Source organism: Agelaius tricolor, unplaced genomic scaffold (assembly GCF_023055355.1).
Source record: "Agelaius tricolor isolate 1412-34295 unplaced genomic scaffold, bAgeTri1.0.p SCAF_10, whole genome shotgun sequence".
Classification (NCBI taxonomy): domain Eukaryota; kingdom Metazoa; phylum Chordata; class Aves; order Passeriformes; family Icteridae; genus Agelaius; species Agelaius tricolor.
This window is the reverse complement of record NW_027269270.1, coordinates 4,652,983-4,665,108: the sequence shown is the minus strand read 5'-3', so window position 1 is coordinate 4,665,108 and position 12,126 is coordinate 4,652,983. Positions and strand designations below refer to the sequence as shown.

General features: G+C 38.9%; 1 protein-coding gene across 1 annotated transcript in view; it reads left to right on the top strand.

The window, feature by feature from the left end:
• CALCRL (calcitonin receptor like receptor) overlaps nucleotides 1–12,126 on the top strand; it is a 63,289-nt gene that overhangs the window by 29,631 nt on the left and 21,532 nt on the right. The window contains exons 2-6 of the mRNA XM_071434455.1: nucleotides 3,815–3,914; nucleotides 4,923–5,067; nucleotides 6,526–6,636; nucleotides 7,553–7,665; nucleotides 9,745–9,836. Coding sequence (XP_071290556.1) covers nucleotides 3,864–3,914; nucleotides 4,923–5,067; nucleotides 6,526–6,636; nucleotides 7,553–7,665; nucleotides 9,745–9,836 — 512 coding nt within the window. The 5' untranslated portion in view covers nucleotides 3,815–3,863. The remainder of the gene's footprint in view (nucleotides 1–3,814; nucleotides 3,915–4,922; nucleotides 5,068–6,525; nucleotides 6,637–7,552; nucleotides 7,666–9,744; nucleotides 9,837–12,126) is intronic.

Here is a 12,126-nt window from a genome sequence, read left to right as displayed (position 1 = left end):
CAAGGTAAATAATTTACACTGCACAAGTTTTGTGGCTTTTTCCTTGTTGTCATAGGGAATGGTTGTGTTGTTGGCTTCTGGGCAAATGACAGATTACCAATTAGTGAAAAATGTTGGGGCATTTTTGGACAGGCCTGCAGTGCCATAAGTAGGCTCTCCCTCCTGTCCCACTCCCAGAGAGTTGCATTCTCACTTGAAGTCAGCTTTGAGAGCTGCTTGAGGTGGAAGCTCCCTGTGTTTTTTGTTTTTTACAAAACGTGGTGGTTTTCAAGTTCAAAAATGATTTTTTTTTTCTTTTTAATGACTGCTTTTTTTAACCCTTTTACTATATGGCTGAAAGGGGAAGTGTCTGGGGCTCAGCAAGGGTGCCACTTACTCCTGGGAGGATGGGGAAAAGTTAAAAGTAGAAACAGCTGATGAGGCAGGATGGCTCTGTAGAGAAAGCAGGAGGAAGAGAAATGGGAACATCTGTTAAAGCTATACCAGTGACTATTTTGGCTAAGTCCAGTTTGCAGTTCCTTTTTAATTCCTCGTTCTTCAGTAGGTGTCACTGCAATCAGTGACAAACACAGCCTAGGCCTTGGCAGTATCATTACTGGCAGCTCCTTATTTGTTGTTGTTTTGCTTTGTTTAATTTATCCCAGTCTTCACTAAATGCACAAGCATGCACCAGAAATAAAAATGATATTTCAAAGATCAGGAAGATCTGATTTACTGTTACAATTCCCCATTCTATTCTCTCTCACGATGCCTTTTAGTGGGAAAATACTTCATCCAGAGGACTCTCAGACTCAGTTTCAGTCAATACCTGCCTTGTAAATCCCAGCCCTGCTGGCTTTTGTGCAGATTCCCACTGTCACTGAGTGGATTCATTCAGGACTCAGGTTAATCTCAATCCAATACAATTCTTTTCTCTGCCCCATGATGGACTTGTCAGATTTACAACAGCAGAACAGCTGAGGAAGCATCATTATTTGAGGAACCCTAAGAATGGTCTCTTTTTACTATTAATTTCTTGTGTGCCTAATACCTCCCAGCTTTGAGAGGGAAGGAACTTCCAGAGAATTAGTCTTGGTTTGTGTCTCATCAGAGCAGATGATTAATAAAAGCAGCCTGACTTAGCAGTACTGGCTTCCTGCCTCACTCAATGGAATATATTTCTGTCCATCCCTAAGAAAGTTCTTCATTTTCCTTGGAAAGGTCTTGTCCAGACTAACTGGAATAAATGTTGCGTGAATGAATTCATGTAGTGATGCAAGAGATGCTTTCCTGCAGTTCAAACAGGCATCTGAAGGACCTTCCTCCTGCATTTTGTAATTAAGTCCATAAGCAGTGATGTTTAGAAAAAGGCAGTGGTTGGGGTTGTTTTTTTTTTCCTCTCTATATGTTAGCAACTGAGAGGAATGAGTGGAAAGCACAGAGTGCATTATAGGCTTGACATGACATTTTATCTCCTGGGAAGAGTTAATAATTTAGCAGCAGATACTGGAGCAGTTGATGGGAAATGTCTGCACAACTACTAGGTATGAAAAGACTTGGACCATTAAAGGAGCTGAGCTAAGAGATGACTTTTGATATTGTGAAACAGAAATAAACTTGGACTCTGAATCAAAGCAGATCATTTCTGCCTTTGTTTATACGATGTTGTATCTTCTAGATAAATTAAAATAAGCAAGGCTAAGTGAGAGCAATATGCAAACATGCATTTTAAATTTTTCATCCAACATTTGTTTTAGCGTAAGGATTTTTGGAACTATTGTAGAGAAAATTATTTTGTACTCTTGTATACATGTATAGAAAAACATACACAAAATTATTGTTGCTATTTTCTAGTCGTGGTTCATCTCTTGGCTTGGCCTGTGTTCATCATTTGTGGGTTTTAACCCTGCACAGATGTGCTTCGTCATACTTGGGAGAGAAAATATTGGTGAATTACTTTACAGTAAGTTATTAATTCCAATTTCCTTAGAAGGTCAGGGTTTTTTCCCCCTAGGAAAACAGACACAGCTTTAAATGAATGAAACATGTGATAAGTTTGAATTAATCACACTTGCCCCAGTTTTCATGCAGAATTGAACTCATATTGCCCTTCTGTTAATTTAGATATATTTTAGATATCTGGTTTTAGTCAAGCCTTAGTCACTGCACAAAGGTATTTAAATTTTTCTTTAGCTAGCAGATCAAGGTCTTTAAAATTATCTAGTCACTTTAGTTCTTATCATGTGGATTTTCCAGGCAATTAGTAGCTCAAACCAAGGATATATTTCATATATGCTAATTGGTCTTCCTCTAAGTGTTTTAAGATCCTTCAGATTTGAATTTCAGAGCCTCACCTGTGCAATTTGCAGCAGTGTTCCAGGATTGCATGCCACTGGTAAAAATAGAAGGAAGATTATGGATACAACTTCAGTCTGGGTTAAACAGGCACAGCTGATTTTACAGCACATTTCTTGTCTTTGCAGCAGGCTGTGCAATAAACAGCAATAACTTCATATTTAGTAGTTCATATGTCCTGCAAGAAGCTGTTTATTGTACTATAGTTGTACAAGGAGGACCCAGTCCCAGCATAAAAGCAGAAGAGTTTGATGTTGAATGTTTGCTTTTTGTGACCGGGGCAGGGTTGAAATGAGCTTTTTGTACCATAACCTCTGCCTGCCAGTGTACAGCCAATTGTTTGTCCTCCCCCATTCTCTCACAGCATATCAGTGCTGGAAGGGAGAACTTCCAGAGGCAGAGCAGGGGTGCTGTGAGGGGGATATGGCTTGGCCAGGGTGCAGGTTTGTGTGTGGCACAGCACCCACTGCCCTCTGGATGCTCTGGCAGTGGGGTCTCTGGGCTGGTGTGCAATGAGAGCACCACGTTCTGAGAGCTGCAGTGAATTCCTCTGTACCAGGGAGCTAAGCTCATGCACATGCTATTGCTTTTCTTTTAGCTGAGAATAGCTTCATAATGCTGCTGCAGTGAGATACTTGGATTTTTGAAATGTGCAGTTGTAATAACTAAACTGAGTTTTGCCATGATGCAATCAGAAGAAAAGGTCTTATCTCAGTTCCAGACTCAGCTTTGTCATCTTCTCAGGATACTTCAGGACACTGAAATATTAAAAGACAAAATTCCTTGACATTTCCCCTCCTTTTGAGGCAGTTGTTATGGCAGGGTTACACTGAAGGGATGGTCTACGTGCTTCATAAATAATTGTGTATATTTTATGCTTTGGGAGAATTTTTCACTTCAAGAATCAATTCCAAGAAGAGTTTGCAGTGTAAGGTGGTCATACCTGGCTTGGGTATTTGTGTTTTCTTCTAATGACAGGTAAAGAAACTACAGATTCTGCAGATACAGAAACTATTTTACAGCTCACAATGAATTCTTGCATTGCTACTATCACCCTTGCAAAGCTGGAAGTTCAGGATGAAGTGGCTTCTCACTAGATCAGTTATTCCAGAAATGGCAAAATGAAATATCAGGAGGAAATGGGAGTAAAATGGGAAATAAATGTGTGTGTTTGAAAGCCTGAGTGTATTTGAGGGAGCCAACCTGCAGTTTGCTGTGGGCTCCCAAAGGCAGAGATGGCCAGAGTGCAGTTTGTGTCTGGGGCTGGTACAAGCCCTCTGAAGGGGTTGGTTGAGGCACTGAGGAACTGAGTGCCTTGTTTTGGTGCATCCCTGTGTATTTCACATGGCATCACTATGCATGAATAGAAATGGAGAGCACCTCCATCAATTAGTTCAGAAATAAAATGTGAAACTCTTTTATCAGTGTTGGCTTTCATTAACTCCTAAATTTCTTTCCTTTTTCTTTTCTCCTTTTGCAGTTTGAGTTCATTCAGCTACAACATAAGATTGACTGCACCAGATATAAAAATGGCAAAAATCTGGATCACATTTTTGCTGCTCTTCTCATTGGTTACTGTGGTGAGTCTTATGAATTTTTAAAATCACTTCCAGCTTTAACAACCCTGTAGAGGGTACCACAGAAATTATTAACATGGAAGCACAGAAAGAGCTAATCTTGTGTTCAGATGTAGCTCCTGCACAACAGGATCTGTATCTATCTTCTGTTATCTGTTCAATTCTGTTGGCAAAGGAACAGAAAGAGTTTTTACCTGTGCTGAATCCAGCATATTCTCTGCTGGCTCAGAACAGTAGCAGTGGACAAGTGACACAGAGGCAGTACCCTGCAGACCCCAGGAAGAGCAGGAGGAGACAACTGAGATTCAGAGACACCCTCAGAAACTGAAATTTTATCCCTTGTACAGCACTGGTACAGTATTTCAATCTGCAGCTTTGTTTTTCTGTGAAGCTTAGTAGCTTCCCATAAAATATTTAATTACTATTAAAAATGCACTTAAAAGGTTCAGGTTTTGGTCATGATCAACTTTCCTAAGATTTTTTAAATTTTTAATTTTAATAACTATCAAAGTGGATAGCTTGTCTTTTGAATAACATTCTCTGTTCTGAGGGTTGACTTCACGGTTCACCTGACTACAGAGAAACCAAATAGCTCTGGACAAGCTAAATGCTTCAGTGCAAAAAATATATGGAAGATCATTTTTTGTAAAGGATCATTTTGGGCCTGACTGAAGTGTCTTTTAGACTAAACTTTGATATATTTCACTGGGTTTTAGAAAAGTTGTTCATATGCTTCTGACTATCTCAATGCTTTCTATGCACGTTGCCATTCTTATTTACCAATCTTGCCAGTTGTTCCTACCCTATGCTCATTCAGGAGATGTTTATCAAGATTCAGTAGTAAGAATTGCCAGAAAAACATAAAATCATGTTGTCAGTAATAAGATTTAAAGATCACTCTCTTTCGGTAAAATAATATTTAACGTACAGTATTTGAAAAGATTGATGTTGAAAAAGTTTATGTTGGAGCTTGTACTTGTGGTTTGCTAAAAGAGGTGTTTTTCCCCTTAGTTTTTTGCCACTGCTTCTCCAGCTGAGGGACAGCAGAACTCCACAATGGACTTTGCCCAGCTGAGTGTTACACGGAATAAAATCATGACAGCACAGTATGAATGCTACCAGAAGATCATGCAAGACCCTATTCACAAGAAAGAAGGTAGAGATTGCTTTCTCATCAGGCTTTACTAATAAGTTGTCAACAGATATTATTACAGTAATTCAGGGTCCTTTGGTTATATTCATTTCTTACCTTGCTAGCAATTTTTTTTCAGGTTTTAACATTATTTTCTCAATTTTTTATAAACATCACTTTGGGATGCATGAAGTTATATGTTATACTATCTGCCCATAGCACCACTTCAGATAGAACACAAAGCTTTTCTTTCTGATGAAATAAGAAAATGTTAATTTAAGTAGATATCTACATTAAAAATCATGACTAATTAATCTTACCACCTTATTTCATTTCATGCTCTTTTTATACCTCTGTCTGCCTGGTCACATCAGCCTTTAAAAATTGTAAGTACCTTAATCCACACAGTTTCCTTGCTCTGAGGGTTGTGCTGGTGTCATTACTGCTTTTCCTGATAAGTCACTCAGAGCTGACCTCAGCCACTCCACCTGCTGCTGTATTCACTTGGAAGCGTCTGGAAATGCTGAGTGGCCTTTGAGGCAAGGAAAGGTGAAATTGGGTTCTTCTACAAAGAGATTTTTCTCTTCTGAAATGTTTCTTTGGAGGAGCTGAGTGCCTGGAGGTCAGGAATGGATACAGACATGGCAGTGTAAGCTCATGCCCACAGCATAAGGGGCCCTCACAGCTTCAGAAGGATCTGCACAAATTGGAAAATCTTCAGATGAGGAGGAATTACACGATGTTAGAGAGCTGCAGCCTTTGAGATGGAGACATTAATCAGCCCTTAAAAGAAAACTGCAGCGAGATAATAAAAACATCGTGAAATTTGTGGGGAGGCACACAGAATGACTGCGTCATTGACTTTTCGGAAAGAAGCTGTTTGTAAAATGCCAGCTCATTCTCAAGGAGGTTTATTTCGATGTTGAAATGTGTGTAGGCAATGAGGCATTGGAACAGGCTCTTGAGGGACACTGGATTCCCTGTTCCTGGGCACTTAGGGAAGTGTTTTCCACAGTGGCTGCTGCAGGCTCAGCCCAGCCTGAGGCAGAGCAGCTGGGGCTGCTTTCTCCTGCCTTCTGTGTTTTCTGTGAACAAGCAAACATATGTACAGGCTTGGTGTACATCCATAATGTAGTAAAATTCAGTAAAGCTGTCTTTCAAAGAGTGAGGTTCTTGGCTAAGGTACATTATTGAGTATGAATCAATTTTTTTGCCCACCATGTTCTGGATCTGAGGTTTGCCTGTTGTAGATGTAAGCCATTTCAAGCTGAAGGATAGAAGATTTTGAAATGTATTCAAAGAAATGTATGTATAAGGAACTGCTATCTCTGTTAAGTGAAGTTTTAATCAACCACTGCCAAATCTTTTCTCTTTTTTTCCCCATTGCTGCAAACCTACCTTACCCAATCCTACATCTTACCTTTGAAAGACAACATTCTGCAGCAGGAGTTATTTGATTCCCAGGTCTCTCTCTGTTTGCAGGTCCTTATTGCAACAGGACCTGGGATGGCTGGTTGTGCTGGAGTGATGTTGCTGCTGGAACCGTGTCGGTGCAGCGTTGTCCTGACTACTTTCAGGATTTCAACCCATCAGGTATGAGTGCATGGACTACTACAGCAATGCATTTCTCACTGAAATTAGAGTCTGGGGGCTTGATGTCTCTTGTTTGCCTCACTCAAGTCATTAATGCTCCAGGATTTCAGAAACTCAAGATTCATTATTTGCATTTTCCTTCTATCTCATAGAAAACTGACAAGTTACAGCTTAGAAAAGAAAATAAGTGTCCCTGAGGGATTCTGTAGATTAGCCAGTCAGAATTTAAGTTAGATCACACTTTTTTCTTCTTAGAGATGAGTTTTTCTCTCAGACAAGAAGAAATACGACTTACTGCTTTACCTCAGTTTAACAGTTGAAGTTGACAAAGAGTTTCTCCCACTTTGAATCATTTCCTATTTCTGTGGGCAAAGCTTTGTGAGCATGTGGAGAATGTCACGGATTTCTTTGTATTTCCCAGGGTCTTTTCATGCTCTATTTGATGATAGAAATCATTGTGTTTCCAGCAATTTTCCAGTTTGGTTCTTTGAGCAGTTTTGCTATTTATGTTTTCCCGCCTGTCCAATACTAATTTATAGTGGTAGGATATTAGACTTCAGTTTCCATCTTAGATATTAAGCAAGCCATTTAAATATTTTTGTCACTTCATCTGGTAGTTCTCTAACAGTTAGTTCAATGTATTTTGATACTTAATGGATTGGAGAAGGAAAATCTATTTGTTTTCTTAAGGAGAATCACATCATCGGTCGCCCTTGCCAAGCAAAAGCAACGGCCTCAAGTTTCTCAGAATTCATAGTAACAAGCAAAGTCTCTCTAGTCATATTAATAAAGCTGTCATGTGTTTGCCAATCTTTATTAAATGCTTGGCATCAGGAAAGAGAATTTCAGTGCTGACTGTTGTGTTTTTCTTTCACTTTTCTTCTTTTGTTTTTCGTTCCGTCAACTTTGATTGCAGAAAAAGTTACGAAGATCTGTGATCCAAATGGGAATTGGTTCAGACACCCAGAAAGCAACAGGACCTGGACAAACTACACTCAGTGCAATAGCTATACTCATGAAAAAGTGAAGGTAGGAGAGGAATGAGTGCATGGTACTCACGTCAAGAAACTGAACTGAGAATCTTCATAAGTTTCTATATATCAAAAGTAGGCTCTGTACTTGTGTGGGTCTGTGTATAGATGCTCTTTCTATAGACTTCAATTTATCTTGAACATGCCCATCCATTAAAAGATTTAGAAAAAGAAAAACTAAATCTCTTAATGACCTCCTAGAGTTTCTTTATGGTATGTGAGGATACAATGGGCAAAATTGCTTACCGTTCCCCAACTCTGTGTCCACTAATATTCCTTATGTTTATGAAACATTCAGTCATGGGAAGAAGCAGTAAATTGAAACTGTGAATTCCCAAGAACCAGGAATACAAACCACAGACTAGGAGAGGCTTTAAATTAATTTGAACCTCATGTTTTAAAGGGTTCAGTAGTAGCATACTGTGTCAAGAAATCTGACCTGTAATAGTTTCTAACTGCCTGCACCATTGCTCTTGAAATGACTTAGGGTTCTTACCTAAAAACCATATTGGGCAAAAGATGGTTACAGAGGATAAGGCACTTTATTATTGCTTTTTCTCAAATCATGAGACTTTGATTTTGGTAATGGCAGTTTTATTCTATTAGCAGAATTGCCATAATTCATTGATTCTTACTAATACTGTGCTGAGAATGGAGGATATTACTCAGAAAGGAGCAGATGTATGACAATTCCCTTTTATGAATAGTGAGGTAGTTCCCCTCAGGCTGTTTTGCCAGCATATTTCAACTCTGTTGCAAATCTGAAGCCACTGTATGGACTAACAGCTCCAAGGACAGCCTTGCTGCAGTTGTGTGTTGTTTTGCTCAGCAGCAGCATTTTCTCCTCAGTGTGCCTGGAAGGTGGGTGGGACACTGCACAGTAACTGGGGCTGTTGTGCTTTGTTAATTCTCATTTTTACTGCCCTCAGCAGTGCTCCCTGCTGTGCCATGCTCTTGTGCCCGTTCTAAAGTGTGGGGCAGTCTCTAAGTCCTGACAATGCACCTCTGCCTAGGTTGGCCACTGAGTGAGGGGGTGATACAGGATATGGACCTGTCCTAGAATGGCTGTTGTCATTTATACATTCCAAATTTTAGCATTTTGGGGTAACGCTCGATTTTTCTCAATCACAAATTGTTTGCTTTTCAAATTTCACAATAAGTTCCATTTATACCTATTGCATTGATGCTTGGTTTGTTTTTTTAAGGAAGCTATCTCATTTAAAAAAATAATTGTAGTTTGAAAATTTCTAGCACATCAAGAGTTACCCTTGTGTCATATTACAGCCTACTTAAAGCTTTACCTCTAATCTTTTTATCTTTTTTTTAAATCTCAAAAGTCAGTATATATAGCAAGCTGCAATTACTCTCTTCTAACTTGGAATGATAAGTTCAGGGGATGCACAGAGTTTGCAGTAGGTGAGCACTTGGATGCGTGCTCTAACTCTTCCTATGGAACCCAAAATTGTGCTTTATTGTGAGAGTATAAGGTTCAACCTGAAAATCTTCATTTCCTCATGTGCCAAATGATACCCTTACATTTAACGCAGCAAGGGTTTTTCTGCAAGACAGATTCCATGACTAAGAGCAAAGGTTTGTTGTGTTCTGATAAAACTAATTAGTTAATTAATATATTAACTACAAGAATTAATGATAACATGAACATATTCCAAATATTAAATCACCAGTTCTTTTTTTTTTACCTTTTGTACCTACCCAGATTTTCGTAATTCCATAATTAGGCAGCAGGCTTATTTAACATAACATAATATTGAAACATAATTATGACTATTTAACATAATAGTCTTCACTATTTTTGAGTCATTGTCAATTTTTTTCATGCCCTTCCTGAAATGCTCAATAAAAACTGAATTTCCAGTACCATAATCATAGCTCACTTTGAAGGAAGGGTCTTTAAATGCTGAGAAAAGACTTGTTCCATCATTACCTGAAATGGGTTTTGTTTTGTTTGTCTTTTCCTTATCAGTACTATAGTCACTTTGCAAGAAGAGATGTATAAATATGTGCTTTATCAGCAGTAGCTCTGTCAGAATCACTTGGCTTTGTTATTGTGTTGCAGACTGCTCTGAACCTGTATTACTTGGCCATCATCGGACATGGACTTTCAATTGCATCACTTCTGATTTCTCTTGGCATATTCTTTTATTTTAAGTAAGTACATTTAAAATCCATCATCAAATCCCAGTGGTTGCCACAGTGGTTCAGTGCTTTGGAACACCAGCCATCCAAATAAAATTAGATGGAGCAGGAAGGTGAAGAAAGCCAGTATGTAGGTTTGCCATTGGACTTTATTATTGTAACAAAAATGCAGGTTTCTTTTCTCAGAAATCTAAAATCAAAAACCTGCAAGCCAAAACCTGTAGAATATATTGGAAATAGGAAAAGGTTTGTTCATTTTGGGTTTTTGATGTCTGGATTTCTTTAGTGACAAATGACAGTATGATACTGGGAATTGGACACAGTGATCCTTGTGGGTCTCTTCCAAGTCCGGATGTTCTATGATTCTGTGTTATGCCAAGCATCAACTGGACTAAAGAGCAAGTGGAAACCAAAATAGTGATGACATTTGCTAGGTACAGTAACATTCCAAAGTGGTACTCACAAAATATGACAACTGTAAGGGAAGTAAGGCTGAGAGCTACAGTAGAAATGGGAATAATAACAATAATCCCATTTTTTGATTCACAGTATTGTGTATGACAGGCTTGTCATCTGCTGACTAACAATTATGTCACCTTCTTGAAAGGAAGATTGAGCAGTGTCACCATTGTCCCAACAGCTCATAATACAATACACAGGCCTTTTAAAATTAGTCTTATTACTTCATATCTGGTGAACTTTCTTTGCTTCCCTATGAAAGACTCCTTTTCTTTTCTTCTTCCTTTAAGAAGCTGCTGAGGCCTGGTGGAAAGGTGAACCCAGGAGTGTTGCCACATGGGCAGAGCTGAGAAAGACAAGTTGTTCCCTGTGCCAGCTGCTGCTGTGGCCAGAGCAGGCTGCCCTTGTCAGCCTGCTTTAATCATTTCATAAACACCTTCTCCTTGGCACTGCACATCTGCTCCTCACACTCTCCTGCCCCTGCTGCCTGCCTCCATTTCCTCCTGACATTTAAATAGCAATAGCAGGTACTGCCAGTGCCCGTGGATGCTGCTCTTCTCATGCTGTGGGCTTTGATTAGGTGGAGGCAGCTGATAGCTGATATAAAAAAAAAACAACAAAAGTTCTTTTTAGCCTGTCTGAAAGCAGTGCTTCCACTCTAGCTGTGCATTATTTCCCCAGGCTTCTGCAGCATTTCTGCAAATCCCCCATAAACAGGAGGGTTTCAGCTTGGTAGCCTTTCCTTTGAAAATCCAGTATTCAAGATGGCATTTCAGTTTTTTCTGACCTGGTTTCATGAGGAAAACACAAATAATTGGTTTTCAATCACTTTCTTTTTGTATTATCTGTAAAAACAATGCTTCTCCTTTCCAAATTCACTTTTCTTCCACAAACTGAATGTGTGAAATGGCTCTGAGTCATTATAAGAGCTTTGATTTTGCACAGAAATGGACAGTACTATTGCAATATACGTGACAAAGTTTAGCAGACTAAATATCTGATGTGACAGGAAAAATGCTTTAACACATGGAAAAAGAAAAGGATTTGGAGTAGGAGATGATTTTATAAGTTCACAGAGAGTCAAGCATGATTTTTCTATACCATAATATGAAAACCAAAGTAATTTCATCTTTGCTTGTGGCACTTAGAGCAAAAGCAGGTGATCTGCTGTGCTGCCATCCTGTGTCATGTTTGTCTCACCATCCAGGGATTTTCTTCCCTGGGAGCAGGATCATCCATCCTCAGAGAACCACATGGAATGAATCCAGACCCACAAACCACATTTTCTAGACTGTGGTTATGTTGGGATGGAAAAGGAAATTACAAAATTCAAAGGAAGCTAAAGAAAGTCCTCTACAAGCTGTTCTCTTGGGATGTACAGTTCCTATAAAGTATTTTTAGTAGCAGAAGGGTATTTAAGGACCTAGATTAATACCAGGATGTATTATGTATCAGCTAAGGCTTGGATAATTATTCATAGCTTTAACAGGTGGACTTTTTTTTTTTCCTATTGTGGGGGGTGTCTTTGAATTTGTCATTTCCAAAACATTTAATCTGTAAGTCAACTGACAGTTTCCAGGCAACATTTTCTGGATTTCTGATCATTAGGGTATCTTTAGATCTGACTAGGAATTTGGAACTTTTCCTCAAAGGAAATATAAACTGTTTGGGATTTGAATTATTTTTTAGGACTAAAATTTTTCTGCATTTTAAGTTTTATTTTTTCTTCATAAAATTTTCTCCTTGGAAATACTTGTCCAGCTTGTGACTTGTGTTCCCCAAGTGCATTGGAGTTCTTGATTTAACAGAATGAGATGGGTCATAAGCTTGGAACTCTGAACAT